Source organism: Myxocyprinus asiaticus, chromosome 24, assembly GCF_019703515.2.
Source record: "Myxocyprinus asiaticus isolate MX2 ecotype Aquarium Trade chromosome 24, UBuf_Myxa_2, whole genome shotgun sequence".
Lineage (NCBI taxonomy): Eukaryota > Metazoa > Chordata > Actinopteri > Cypriniformes > Catostomidae > Myxocyprinus > Myxocyprinus asiaticus.
The window spans coordinates 24,742,941-24,758,169 of NC_059367.1; the positions used below are offsets into that span (position 1 = coordinate 24,742,941).

The 15,229-nt window shown below is 36.7% G+C and overlaps 1 protein-coding gene across 3 annotated transcripts in view; it reads right to left on the minus strand.

Annotated features, from left to right (window-relative positions):
- LOC127414922 (sodium-dependent phosphate transporter 2-like) overlaps positions 1-15,229 on the minus strand; it is a 57,717-nt gene that overhangs the window by 24,783 nt on the left and 17,705 nt on the right. For 2 of the 3 annotated variants that reach the window (XM_051653322.1, XM_051653323.1), the window contains 2 exons: positions 3,265-3,818; positions 2,057-2,197 (listed from right to left, as the gene is read on the minus strand). In XM_051653322.1, the coding sequence (XP_051509282.1) occupies positions 2,057-2,197; positions 3,265-3,553 (430 nt within the window). In that variant the 5' untranslated portion in view covers positions 3,554-3,818. Of the gene's footprint in view, positions 1-2,056; positions 2,198-3,264; positions 3,819-13,552; positions 13,813-15,229 lie in introns of those variants that run through there. The other variant, XM_051653324.1, reaches the window with a different exon arrangement.

A 15,229-nucleotide genomic window follows, 5' to 3' on the forward strand; every position in this document is an offset into this window, starting at 1 on the left:
CTGATGACGATTAAGGCATTTGTCCAAAGCCAAAATATATCATTACACACAAATTAATTATGAAGCTGCTAACAGATTCTTGCACTTTTACACGCAAAACCTGAACTAGGGCCCCTTCCAGGTTAACTCTACTTCCAGGTCAAAGAACTCAAAATCTCACAAGCCAAAGAGAACTCCTCTTTGTTTGCCCTGTCCACACGAGAGTATTGTGCCAGAACTGCGAATGAAAACTCCAGGAGCATAAAAGAAAACTTTGGAAGCATGACTGAAAATGCGAGAAGCACATTCGTAAGTCCTGATCAGCGAACGCAAGCAGGGAATTTCGTTAACAAAGTATGCAGTTTATTTGAAGCCTAAGCATACATTTTGCCTTTGAATTGATTTTTTTCAGTTTCATATTGTTTTTATTCATTCTCAGTTTATATTTTTATTCATTTCTTGAAGTCACGTTCGACACAATTGGCACAAAAGTATTCCCAAAAACCTCACAGCACAATCCATAATACAACTGGAGATATTTTTGTAAAATAAAGTGCTGCATAACAGATCACAGATGTGAGATATTGCTTAAACATAATAAAATTACTATTGATTTATAATTATTATTATAATTTGTTGTGTAACTATACAGTAGTATTATAGTACAGTACTATTTCTGTCTTTTTTCCCTTAATTAAATAGAGCTTTTATTTTGGCAGAGCTTTTATTTTGTGTTGTTATGACCAAGGAGCTCTGACGTTATGACGATAGCTTCCCACTCTGGAAAAGCCGGTTGCTACGTGACTCAAAGTGATTATTAAACCATAAAAGGCTGCTTCTTAAATAAAAATATGTAGTCTGTATGTGCCTTGTGCTAAAAAGTGAATTAGTGCTCTGCTTGATGTCATCTGCTACAAACAGAGCATGCGATGCTCATGATGGTGTTTTCCGTGTATGAGACAAGGAGCTCTAAAAGGTATGAGCAATTTGTCTCTTTATGTCAGCACATCACCGGTTCCACACATTCACAAGCACTGACATTTAAAGCGCGCAGCATATGCAAACTATATATTTATCTCATTAAATCGCAGCTTTTGCTGTTAAATAATCTCACTAGGACATGACGTGATTTTAATTTGTGTGCTGAATGTTTACGTAATGACATTCATACGTCATGTGGTATCGGGTCATTTTTACAAGCACAAGTACATGAGTGTGGTATCGGACCCGATTCCGATACCAGTATCGGTACATCACTAATTTTTATGTCGACTTTGCTTTTACAACACTATCGGTTAGGTTTAAACATTGGTTAAGGGTAAGGATGTATGTTTTGTTCACCTCTCATTCATCTTTTAAGAAACTATTGGTTAGGTTGAGGTTAAAGTTTTAGGTTTGGGGGTACGTTTTACTCATTAAAAAAATCCATCTAAAATGTACCTTTCAAACCTCGTCTGATTACAACATCATTTCACTTGCTTTTGGTGCCCCCTGCTGGACATTTCACTAGTTCAACTTCCTAGTGGTTGACGCATGCGCAGAGCCCTAGATGGCACTATAGGAAATGTAATTGAGCTTGAAATCATGATCGCCAAAGAGACTGCTGTCAAGATGTACAGTGAAAAAGGAGTTACATTTTGGTCTGTGCTCAACCATTGATTAAACCACTGGAGTCATATGGATTACTTTTATGCTGACTTTATCTACTTTTTGGAGCTTCAAAGGCCTGATCAGCATTCACTTGCATTATTTGGACCTACAGAGCTGAGATATTCTTCTAAAAATCTTCATTTGTGTTCTGCAGAAGAAAGTCATACACATCTGGAATGGCATGAGGGTGAGTAAATGATGAGAAAATTTTCCTTTTTGGGTGAACTAACCCTTTAAGAATAAAACTTGCCACTAAACAATAAAGAGACGGATGAATCAATCCAAAGTAACAAACAATATAAGGGTTATATTAGGCACTCAACTGCATCAAAGCATTCAAAACAAGGCTGTTTAGTTTTCCTGTTCTCTGGCATGCAAATAAATATCACATTATGATTTGTAATGCATTGCATAATGGAACTTTTACCAATTTTGACCAACTGCATCCACTGCACTCCCTTAGTGCCAATAGCAACCATGGAAAAGCCAATCGTAGATCCCACAATGCAATGAGTTCCAGAAATGGGTAACCTCAGAAAAGAGGCAATGAGCTGCCAAACCGCAGACCCTGAAAGAGAAGGCAATATAAGTGGGATGAGGAGCAACACAATAAGGCTTTCAACCATGTTCTTTTTACTTCTGTCTTCATTTTATTATTTGGACTGGATAATATTCAAAAAGCATTTCAACGTAGCTATGAACATTTAAAAATAGTGTTCCTCCAAAAAGTATATGGACACTTTAAGGGATAAATCACCCAAAAATGCAAATTCTGTGAACATTTAATCACCCTCATGTTGTTCCAAAGTTCTTTTTTTTTTCTCGCAAAACACGAATGACATTAAGACATTATGCTAATCTCAGTCACCTTTCACTTTTGTTACATCTTTTTGTCCTACAAAGTAAGTGAATGGTGACTGAAGTTTGAAACAACATGAGGGTGAGTAAATCATTACATCATTTTAATTTTTAAGCCACATGTATGTATGAATTTTATTGCATTACATATCAAATTATCGAACCAAGTGGCATTCACAAACAATTTCAGAGCCATTTTGCAATGAATTTTTAACTGACTTTTTAACTGTTAAATTACTATTTAACTGATCCAAAGATAATCTTTAGTGGATTTATGAAGTCAATTTCCCTCAAGTTAACACAGGTGTCCTAGTAGAGTAACCACAGGTGTAGTTCAGTACATTAACTATGGACAATTTCCAGAAAGTGTCCAAATACTTTGTCTTCATTTTGAGAAGTATATCTATTGTTTTATCATTTTAAACCAAACAAACATCTTTTTTTCTAAATGTTTTGCTTAAAAAGTGTGTTTGAACTATGCAAATACTTTTTTGGGCCACAATAGGATTGGTCTGATCATAGATCTTTTCTCCAACCATTCATTCAATGTTCTAACTTTGAATCTTCAGCCTAAATGCAACTTAAGTTAAATTGAAATGTCAAAAATCAGGCATCAACTCAGATAATCTATTACAACTCTATTACAAAACCAACATGTGATCAAGACTCCCAGAATCTGGCCGCCTACAGTGAATAAACAAATGCCTTGCTAAGCTTCAATTATTCACCTTCACAATGATAGGTTGAGGTTTCAACTTTAAATTATACATTACTTACCAACCATGGCGCTGACCTCTCCTGCCATCAGCACAGGCACTGTTTCATTGTACAGATGGACATCTATAATTCCCGTCCGTATGGTTTCCCCGACCTTGGCACCGAGAAGGATGGAACCCAGGGTCTCAAATATGGAAGCCAGGATACAGGCCTGGCGCAGTGTCACCACTCCTGACCCGACCGCCGTGCCAAAAGAGTTTGCCACATCATTGGCCCCAACCGAAAATGCCAGGATGAAAGCTATAATGAAGCCGATCACGACCATCCATAGGTACGGTTCCAAATCCATCTTGCCGTTTCTTCACGCAAAGCTTCCAAATGAATCCCAAACAAACTACAAAGAACCGAAGTAAGGTGCTGTACTATGCAGGAAATTTTCCTTTGCTTGTTTTTTTTTTCTCCCAACTTCCCCAGGCTAAAAGAGTTCTTGGGGGAGAGGCACACTGCTAACTAAGCTGTTTAACCTCAGTCTCTGGAGTGCTGAGCAGTGTAGGCAGGAGAGAGCATTCCATTGTTTGGCCCTCTTAGTGTCCTGTTCACAGAGAAGCCTTCAGCTGTCAAAACAAGAGAGACAAGGGAATAATTACACAGTATTCGCACGTTCTCTTATAGACTGCATAATGCAGTTGAAAAAACCATGGGAAATGAAAGCTGGATAGACAGGTGGTAAAGGAAAATGTGAGATAGGACAAGAAAATAATTATTATTATTACGGTTTGAAATTATATACTAAACAGTAGAGATATTTTAACCAATATTTATTATAAAGATTAACACTTTTCCATTTAACCGATCATCAGTTCTTTAGTATAGATATTGTTCATTGTTAGTTCACTGATCCCTAATGCATTAACTATGTTAGTGTTATCGAAATAATATACACAAATTAAAAATAATCAGTATCATAACAGTCATAAAAAAAACATTGTAGATCTCTAAAACATAGCATTACATAAATCAGGCACACACTCAAATTTGATCAAATTGAATTGTGAAATGTTTAACAAAATTAACTTAATAAACCTTAAAATATATAGTTTTTATTTCATTTTTATTAAAGATTACTCAATTCAATTTGATGGACTTTTTTATGAAATTGAAATGCATAAACCTTAAAATTATTTTTTTGAGTGCAAAATCACTCAAACTCTTACAAGAAACTGACCCCCCTACAGTTAGGAAACTACAACTGCAAAGTTGATGCATTCAGGTGTGATCAGGACACAGTGTACATCCACATCAGAATCTAACAGCCCGGTCAGCACTGGAAAACAATCGCTCCTGCTTGACACCTCCTCTTGGCTTCATTTCAGTTTCAAGTCCCTTATCGAAATGAGGCAGTACACCAAGTTGTGCTCCAACTGCACTGTGTAATACTGCAGAGTCACAGTCACTAATACCTACTTACAGCCTCCTTGCTTCCTACTTGCCCCAGTCTAAGATTCTTAGTGGGTCAAATTCGTTGGAAAACAGGAGGTCTGTAAATGGGCCACTATGTGCTTGCTGAAATCTGATCAGTCCTGTTTATCGGAACAACTGTTCTCACACCACGGGGGGACAGGATGGTATTTAGAGCATCAGTCAACTGCTGATGACTGAATGGATATAAATGAGTTATGAAGATACAGTAAACAATCACATAGCAACATCAAAAGCAGGTGCGTCATATACCTTTTTTTTTATTTCTTGAGGGGGCACCAGCATCTTTGGTTTAATGATGATGCTATTCTTAAAAATTCTAATACTACATAGCTGAGTACATGTAGTATATTGTAAGTGCACAGTGTATAGTCCGTCATTTGGGACATATTGTTGGTCTTATAGAATCACGATACTATATCTACATTTTGCAATATAATTTTTACATGCTAATTATATATTGCGCCACTTTCCTGGTGAAATAAACACTAGAGGGGCTTCAACAATAATGACTTTTATTCACTAGCTGTCACGATTATGAAATTGGCTGATGATTAATTGTCAAACAAATAATTGCGATTATGACAATTAATTGTCGGGTTTAGAGCTCTCGCAATTAAGACGATTAATTGTCCGTTTAAGGGCTTTCACGATTATGATGATTAACTGTCATAGAAATCGTCATGCTTTTGTCAAAGGTGTATGTAGAGCTGTCACAATTATGAAATTTGGCTGACGATTAATAATCAAACAAATAACTGCGATTATGATGATTAATTGTCAGTTTTAGGGCTATGACGATTAATTGTCTTTTTAAGGACTTTCACGTTTAATTGTCATATCTCTTATGGTGTTGTTTTCTGCACGTGTGCTTCATACACCTTAAGAAGTCATTTTTACACATTTAACTTGAAATATATAAATCAAATAATAAAACAGGGATATGTGATTTCCTTTTAAGGCTTTAAAAACTTATGAATGTACTTATGTCTTTTTTTGTGGTCATCTTTAGTTTTGGTCAATTTTACATTTACACTTTTTTTTTGAACTCATATTTTACATTTTATATAAAAAAAATCATTTTTATATATATTTTATTATATTTATATAATATTTTATTATATTATGCAATAGTCAAATATTTCTGTCCTAATTTCTTCACTTTCGTACGTTATTTTAATGCTCTGATTAAGCCCACAAGGCCTTATTTGACATGAAGCAAAACCTCTGAAATTTAATTTCATCATTTCATCACTCCACAGAAGTGTGCGTTTCCTCCTCTGTGTCACTGCATGTATGAACCAGGAACATTTGCCATTACACGATAGTTTAAAGTGAAACAGGAGCACTTTGTGTTCACTGTCACAGTTTATACGTTTACATTTTCATGGGTGTTTGGCGCGAGCCTCTGCCGACAGCGTGCACATCAGGGGCCGGTTGCACCAGCCATACGAAAGTTACCACTTAGCCTAGTTGTGGCGTAAATGGGCACTAAGTCACAATTTACACACTACTAAATATTTGAGCGTTGCACCATTAAACTTAGGTAGGACGTAACCCTACGTATGAACTAAATATTTACAGAAGACTCTGTTTTGCGTGACAGACTATAATCCTTTAAACATATGATGTTGATATTTACACTTGTTTACATTATCGACAACGTCGACAATAAAAAATTGTCGACAAAAATGTTAATGTCGAATAGTCATTTGATCTCATTTAACGTAACATGAGATCACATTAAACTCTAATGATGATGCGAGAGCAGCACTGCAGTTCACGCCTGACTGAGGAGAGGAAGAAAACACAGCTTACAGTCCAGATGCGCTCTAAACTTTCCAAACAGCTTCAGGTGATGTAGATCGCAAAGTATGAGGGAATTATAATGCAAAAATACAAAATAAGTAAATACAGAAGCATTCTCATTGTGAAATAAGCAGAGCTGCCACTCCGCTGAAGCAAAACTTGCACATCAAGCGTCTTTAAAGGAAACACCCCAGCGTTACATCTTTAATGCAGTTATATTTAATGCGTTATAGCTTTATTAAAGTTCAAATAATATGGAAGCAGATCATGTAAATAACTACAAACTCCGAAACAGTCATTTCTCTGTGCAGTCAGTGCCTCTTCTATGAGTTGCGCGAAGTGTCCCGATCTAAGGGGGAAGAGATTGAAACTGCACCTGGCTGATGCACACACTGTCGCGGGGACGCTTGTCCCTCGAGCGTGCACGCTTAATGCAGCTAGATTATAACATGATTGTTTGCGACTTATTGAATCATAATATACTGTATGTGTCACTGTGCATTTCATACTGTGAAGAAAACTGGCAATATGCAGCTTTATTAATGACAAAGTTTGTTTTTTTGTGAGTTAAAGATGGACTGAAGTGAACAGAAAGGTGAGAGAGGGTAGTCTTCACCCCATTATACACTGCAACAAAATACGTTTTTGATTTGTTTTTGTTTTGGCTTGTTTTCCAGTATAAATATCTAAAACTCCTTTAAAACAACGTACATTTTCTTTAGCAGCTATACTGCAGAAGAAAAAATTGTTATCTGAGAATGTTGAATATAATGTTAAAAATACAAATATTTTAAAATATCTAAAATTCCTTAATAAAAAAGATGCATTCACCTGAGAAGCAGCATATAAGATATTTAAACTTGCTTTTAGAGAATAGATATAACAACTTGAATATAAAACTTGACTATAAGTATATTTAGTCTTTACTGCACTCGCAGATGTATAACAAAGTGAAAAAATACACTTATATACAAAATACACTTACATTTAAGATACATTCTCTTGAAGCAAGTCTAAATATCTTATATGTTGCTTCTAAAGTAAATGTATCTTATTTTAAGGATTTATAGACAATTTTAAATGGAAAACAAGACAAAAACACTTGATAACAATAGGATATTTTGGCAGTGAATTTCTTTACTGAATTAAACTTAATAAAAAGTATTTTTTTCCCTTTAATTCAGTGAATGTCATTTAGAGGTATTTTTAAAAGATGATTTTGTCCTCTTTGTTGTTAGTAAGCACGTTTAATACAACTTTTTAAGTAGGGCACAAGCTGAATAATTGGTTAAGAGCTAATGATTAATCGTTGCAATATTCGCCGAATAGTCAAATAATCATTCTAATAATCGTTAGATTAATCGATTATCAAAATAATCATTAGTTGCAGCCCTAATGTATATGATATTAAAATGAATAAATGTCAATTTTTCCAGCCTGTTGTATTATTTATTTATTGCCCTTATTAATTTTAGACACAGTTCCTGAATAGTTATTTACATAGGTTAAATATACTATTTATTAGATCTACTTTTATTGTGTGCCATATTTCAATGGAAATATAATTTATTACAGCTGACAGTTATGTGAGCAAACAAGGTTTGAACATCAACCGTAACAAGATCAAACTGAAATTCATGAATTTTTAACACTTCTGTGTACAAATTTGAAGGCTGCTTATTGGATCAATACAGGTAAACGACATTTTATGCGACTACGCATCACTTTACGAGAGCTTACGACCTACTGGCTAAGTCTTGCCTTAAGAATAGGTGGTGCAACCAAATTAGGCACTGACTAATTACTAAGCCCTTAGGTTGAACTTTAAGTCCCAACTTATGTGAGAGCTTACGGAAAACTGGTGCAACCCTAACCAGAGCTCTTCCAGACAGGAGTTGGTTGACGTCCGCAGTGCGGATCAGTGACGCTCGGACTCGGAGTTCAACTGAATGACACAAATGCACTGTTCATGGTATTTATACAGTATATTAGCTTAAATTCCTTTATTTGGGCATTAAAATGTGATTGGAATTGGAATGCCCAATAATTGTGGTTTTCTCAAATAACCGTGGTTAGATCAAACAACCGCGGTCAGCGGTTATTTAATAATTGCAACAGGCCTAGGTGTATGTGTGCTTCATAAACATTAAGAAGTCATTTATTCATATTTAACTTTTACATGATTTCCTTTAAGGCTTTAAAAACTTAAGAATGACAAACTACCACACCTGGAGTCGCATGTTCGCTCTCGGTGGGGTGCGTGGTGAGTTGTGCGTGGATGCCGCGGAGAATAGCGAAGCCTCCACATGCGCTAGGTCTCCGCTGTAACGTGCTCAACAAGTCACGTGATAAGACTGACTGTCTCAAACGCGGAGGCAACTGAGATTCGTCCTCCACCACCCAGTCACTAGGTTCGTCCCCCCCCCCCCACCCCAAAAAAAAAGAATGACATTAAAAATAATATTTTAATTATCAAAATGTATTTCTAATTATTTAAAATACCTGTTCTCATTTTGGTTTTGAGATTCTGTGTTTCTTCATTCTATCATCTCAGGCATGACACAGTCTAGGGCTCCTCTGTGTCACTGCATGTCATTTACACTGCATGTATGAACCCACAACGACAAATAACATTTGTCATTACATGATCGTTAAATCAATGTGAAACCAGAGCGCTTTGCATTCACTAAAATTCTACTTCATTGCCTATATTCGCGGGAGTTTTGCGCGAACCTCCGCACTTCAAGTCCTGTTCAGAAGTGGTTAATCTCCATGCCCTCTTTAGGAGTTGCACTCAGTACACCATTCATTCCCTTATTTGGACAATAACCGACTTACTTTAGCAACTGCATTATTGCTTTCAATAACATTATCGGTTAGATTTAGATTTAAGGTTTAGGGGAGGTAGGTTTTGTTTAGGAGGACATTTAACTCACTTTAAGTGGTGCACAGTAGACTTTCACCATGGAAATGCAGCGAAAATGTGTAAAGATGTGTAATGAATCAAGTAATAACATTAAGCAAAAATTTCACCACAGTCACAATTTTCATTAGATCAGGCTGAAAAAATATATATATATATATTTTTTTTATACTTAGTAGTTCGATAAGCAATCTTACCTAGCCAGCAAAAACCTATTATGACTTTTTGATGATCTGCGGAATGTGTGATTTGATCTGACCAACCAAATTTAGATATGTGCATCCATGATTTCTGACACAGGTTTATATACAAACACTTTTACCTACAATAATAGTGCAACTTATTATAAAAGATATCATTTTTTTTTTTAAGGCTTATATAGGCTTGGCATGACATTTCTGGTTAAGTGCATCAACTGTAAAGCCCAAAAGTATACTCCGATCAGACTGAGGACGCATGACGCAAATCTAGTCATCAGCAGAGTGCTCGAGCACTGGGCGTGCAGACCGATTTTTCTAACCAACAGTCTTTGAAAGCACAGAATGCGCATGGAATTATTTGCACAAATTAGTAGGTCCACAAGGTGGCAACACTCCCATTTCAACTGCTGCGGTCAGGAAGAAGCACTAGAAGATATAATCACCGATAAACAACAGGAAACGAATGCTGAAACAACAACAGTGGATGTGAAAGTTAAGAGCACATGTGTGAGGAGGTCTGGAGAGAGCTGCATTTGCACAGCTCTAGTCCGAAGAATATAAAGACATCTTTTTGTGTCTAAACTCCTAAGAAGAAACTGCGCAGTATCTCATAGCAATAGTAGCACACATACGCCAACCACCTGTGTATGCGTGCACAGTAAAATTACGCATCCTTTGACAAGCTTGTGTTCATGTCAAAACCAATGTATATTTGGGCTGAAGACGACCAGATCGTCCTCACCACAGAGCATTACTGCATTATAATGCAGTACTGTATATTTAAAAAAAAAAAAAAAAAAAAAGAAGAATAATATCACTTCTCAAACCTGATACCACAGTCAACTCGAAGAGGGGAAAACGGTACATTCTCCCACAGCACTAAGCCTTTGGTTTAAAGGGAATTAAATGTTAACAGTGGGAAAGCCAGACTAATACATTCTCAGGGTATTTATTGATTGTGTTCAAGAGTCTCGCTTTCAGCAACACCTCATGTATCAACATCACATGACTGTTGTCTTTCTGACATAAAGGTTGGTCTGTATATTAGGTATAAGTAACCCTTGGGCATAGTCAACACAAAAGTTAAATGAAAAGAACATTAGATGTTCCTGAATGTCAGGAGCGAGACATGTACATCGTAAAGCCTCAGGACAGCTCATCAATCTGCAGCAGCAAAGACTGTATGCTCAAATAACGAAACATGCACTCATACACAAATATAATAGCTTACTTATTATTCAGGTGCTTTTGTGGTTTTTAGTATGCATCCAAAACAAGACAGAATGAGGGACAATAGAAATATTTTAAAAACAAACCCATGCAATGTATGTCAGGTATTTTAAGCCCACTTGAAATATAAATGCCTCATGTATACTAAATAGCAGGTCTGTATTTAGTACAGACTGAATTTGCATAGCCTGGTATAACCGTTACTTCACATTTTCCAAAAATTGATGCAAAGCCAAAACACTGATGTGACGGCAGGACAGGGTGATAAGCCAACATAATTTGGATGAAACTGAATGCTTCTACCTTCTTGGAAATATGAGGTCAACTGGTTTTTGGCCCTTAAGCTCTCTTGCAATCTGGGTAACAGCATTGCCAATTCATCCACTGACAGCTCCTGTCAAAGCCTATTTTCATACATATTAACGAAATGCTTCGTATTGAGAAGACATCAACCTTATTTAATGAGCTTCTAACAATAATCATATATTATTTACAGATTCATTTGTATATGTTTGAACTTGTATAAAATGTAAGAAATGCAATTATATGCAATTAAATGCAATTTGGTTAATTCACCAAAGGGGGGCAAAAAAAAAAAAGAAAAAAAAAAATTCTACCATCATTTACTCACCCTTAATAATGTTGTTCCAAACCAGTATTACATTCTTCTGCCCAAGACTAACATTCTGGCAAAAATCTTCTTTTGTGTTCCACAGAAGACAGAAAGTCACATAGGTTTGGAACACCATGAGGTTGAACAAATGATGAGTTTTAATTTTTTGGATGATATATCCTATTATGTGTAGCAAAGGCAACAATTAGCATACATACAGTTGAAGTTAGAAGTTTACATACACCTTAGCTAAATACATTTACACTCAGTTTTTCACAATTCCTGACATTTAATCATAGAAAACATTCCCTGTCTTAGGTCAGTTAGGATCACTACTCTATTTTAAGAATAATAACTTTTATTTCTTTCATCACATTCCCAGTGTGTCAGAAGTTTACATACACTTTGTTAGTATTAGGTAGCATTGCCTTTAAATTGTTTAACTTGGGTCAAACGTTTTGGGTAGCCTTCCTTCCTTACAATAAGTTGCTGGAATTTTGGCCCGTTCCTCCAGACAGAACTGGTCTGAGTCAGGTTTGTAGGCCTCCTTGCTCACACACCAATTTTCAGTTCTGCCCCCAAATTTTCTATCACATTGAGGTCAGGGCTTTGTGATGGCCTTGACTTTGTTGTCCTTAAGCCATTTTGCCACAACTTTGAAGGTATGCTTGGGGTCACTGTCCATTTGGAAGACCCATTTTCGACTGAGCTTTAACTTCCTGGCTGATGTCTTGAGATGTTGCTTCAATATATCCACATAATTTTCCTTTCTCATGATGCCATCTATTTTGTGAAGTGCACCAGTCCCTCCAGCAGCAAAGCACCCCCACAACATGATACTGCCACCCCCATGCTTCACAGTTGGGATGGTGTTCTTCGGCTTGCAAGCCTCACCCTTTTTCCTCCAAACATAACGATGGTCATTTTGGCCAAACAGTTAAATTTTTGATTGATCAGACCAGAGGACATTTCTCGAAAAAGTAAGGTCTTTGTCGCCATATGCACTTGCAAACTGTAGTCTGGCTTTTTTATGGTGGTTTTGGAGCAGTAGAATCGTCCTTGCTGAGCAGCGTTTCAGTTATGTCAATATAGGACTTGTTTTACTGTGGATATAGATACTTGTCTACCTGTTTCCTCCAGCATCTTCACAAGGTCCTTTGCTGTTGTTATGGGATTGATTTGCACTTTTCGCACCAAACTACGTTCATCTCTAGGAGACAGAATGTGTCTCTTTCCTGAGCAGTATGATGGCTGCGTGGTCCCATGGTGTTTATACTTGTGTACTATTGTTTGTACAGATGAACGTGGTACCTTCAAGCATTTGTAAATTGCTCCCAAGGATGAACCAGACTTGTGGAGGTCCAGAATTGTTTTTCTGAGGTCTTAGCTGATTTCTTTTGATCTTCCCATTATGTCAAACAAAGAGGCACTGAGGTTGAAGGTAGGCCTTAAAATACATCCACAGGTACACCTCCAATTCAGTACACCTCCTATCAGAAGCTTATTGGCTAACTGTCCAAAGGCTTGACATCATTTTCTGGAATTTTCCAAGCTGCTTAAAGGCACAGTTAACTTGGGGTATGTAAATTCTGATCCACTGGAATTGTGATATAGTCAATTCAAAGTGAAACAATCTGTCTGTAAACAATTGTTGGAAAAATTACTTGTGTCATGCACAAAGGAGATGTCCTAAACGACTTATATGAAATCTGTGAAGTGGTTAAAAAATGTGTTTTAATGACTTCAACCTAAGTGTATGTAAACTTCTGACTTCAACTGTAAGCTACAAGTCACACATATGCAGACACAAAAACATATACACAGTCCTAAATTCCAACAGATATATTCCACATATGGGGCATGAACCCTCCAAACCAAGTTAAAGAGGTGCATTTTTAATATAGATAGCCCATAATAAATTCTGGCTAGTTTTTATAATGCAATCCCCTTGACACTGACATGCCCTGTCCAATATATGAGGTACATACAAAACCTGTTGCATTAGGTAGGAGACATGACACAAGAAAAAAGGAGAGAGTGCAGTAAAAATGCAACGTTAATGACTGCAGCACTCTAAACTTGAAGAGTACTCACCTTCGGGCTATGCAGTGGTCAAATTTATCCCCTTTTTTTCTTTTTTTTTGAAAACGGTGTTGGAAAATGGTTTGAAAAATGAGAGATGGACAGATTAAATGTAGGGAATCATGAATGAAAGGATGGGAAAACACACTGATATGCTGACTTATGACTGTGACACAAAGACAATGAAACTGCTCAATGAAAATTAATGGGGGAAAAAAGAGATCGTTGTGCAAAAGATATTCTGAAAGTAGAAAGAATTGTCAGATGGAGAGTCAGGCGCGTTGCAGGACATCAGCTCAATTCTCATTGAAAAACTTGTCACTGCAGTCTAGATTTCTTCTTAGAGAGAGGCAGCAGCATCACAGGCTGAGCCAGCTAATCATGCACACTCTGAATGGGAGCAGTAGCTCCGATTGGCTAACGCTGCATGGGAAGAAGGAGTGACGAAGGGGACCAAGCCAATCAGAGCGAGGAACAAGGCTGGAGGATGGGTGACTCCACTCTTAACAGTCAGGAAAAGGCATGCAGTCACACCAAGGACATTCAATGGTGAATACACTGCTGACACCAATATATCTGCATTATGTCTGAAGGAATTTAGTGTGAAAGAAAAACAAATAAGCACCTCAGAAAATTAGAATAATTTCTCCTCCAAGTGGAATAGGAAAATACAATAAATCATAAAACACAAATATTATTGGATGTGCAAACTCCCATGGCACAAAAGAAAACAGGATATCAATGGTATACAGGTATTTCTATTGGCAAATAACATCAACAAAGCCAGAAAAACATAAATTTTAACTTCTTATTAGTGGCCGACCAATGCAGATGGCAGATATTATATATATATATATATATATATATATATATTAGTGCTCGACCAATATATCGGTTGGCCGAGTCATAGCGCAGTTTGTCCAGCAGAGCGCGATCCGACTCCATTGTTTACAGAGCTGAGCTGACGGTGGCTCTGCAGAGAGGGCGGAGTTAAACGGTGTGGATGTGAGGAGATCTCTTCTCGTTAAATTGCTATCTAGTTTGTGAAATACATATTGGAATGTTAATAAAAAATGACCTCATAATTTTAGATAACTAATATAATGTTAACCCTGTCCCTGACAACCATGTCACTCATGTTTATCACACCTGTTTGCTGTTAGCCAGCTATATTTTGTCAGTGCAGTCAGTAATGTAGCAGGTTGAAAGGTAAACATCAGAGCATCTTTTTGCAGCTCAGCAGACAACGGTGCGGTGGTGGATTGTGTCTGCTGAGTGTTGATTTCACACTACGTTTTTACCTAGTTGGTGAGACACAATGCTGGAAAGTAAATAAAGTCCATCTTTTACTCTCCGTAGCAACGAGCTTACAGCTAACTAGCTAACCACACAGCTACTTTTATACCTTGTCAGCTGAGTGGAAGTTAATGTGTAAACGTATTCACCAAACTGTTCTGTTCAGGATTCACAGTTTGGTACCCCTTCAACCGAACAATTCCAGTCGTTGCATTTACAAAATGTAATATTTAAAAGTCTGGTTTTCCAGACATTAAAATAGGATTCCTAATAAAAGTAGATTTAATAAATAGTATATTTGCCCTGTGTAAATAATAATATATTGGATCTGTATCTAAAATAAATAAGGGGTGATAAATAATTCAACAGGCTGGAAAAATAGACATTTATTCA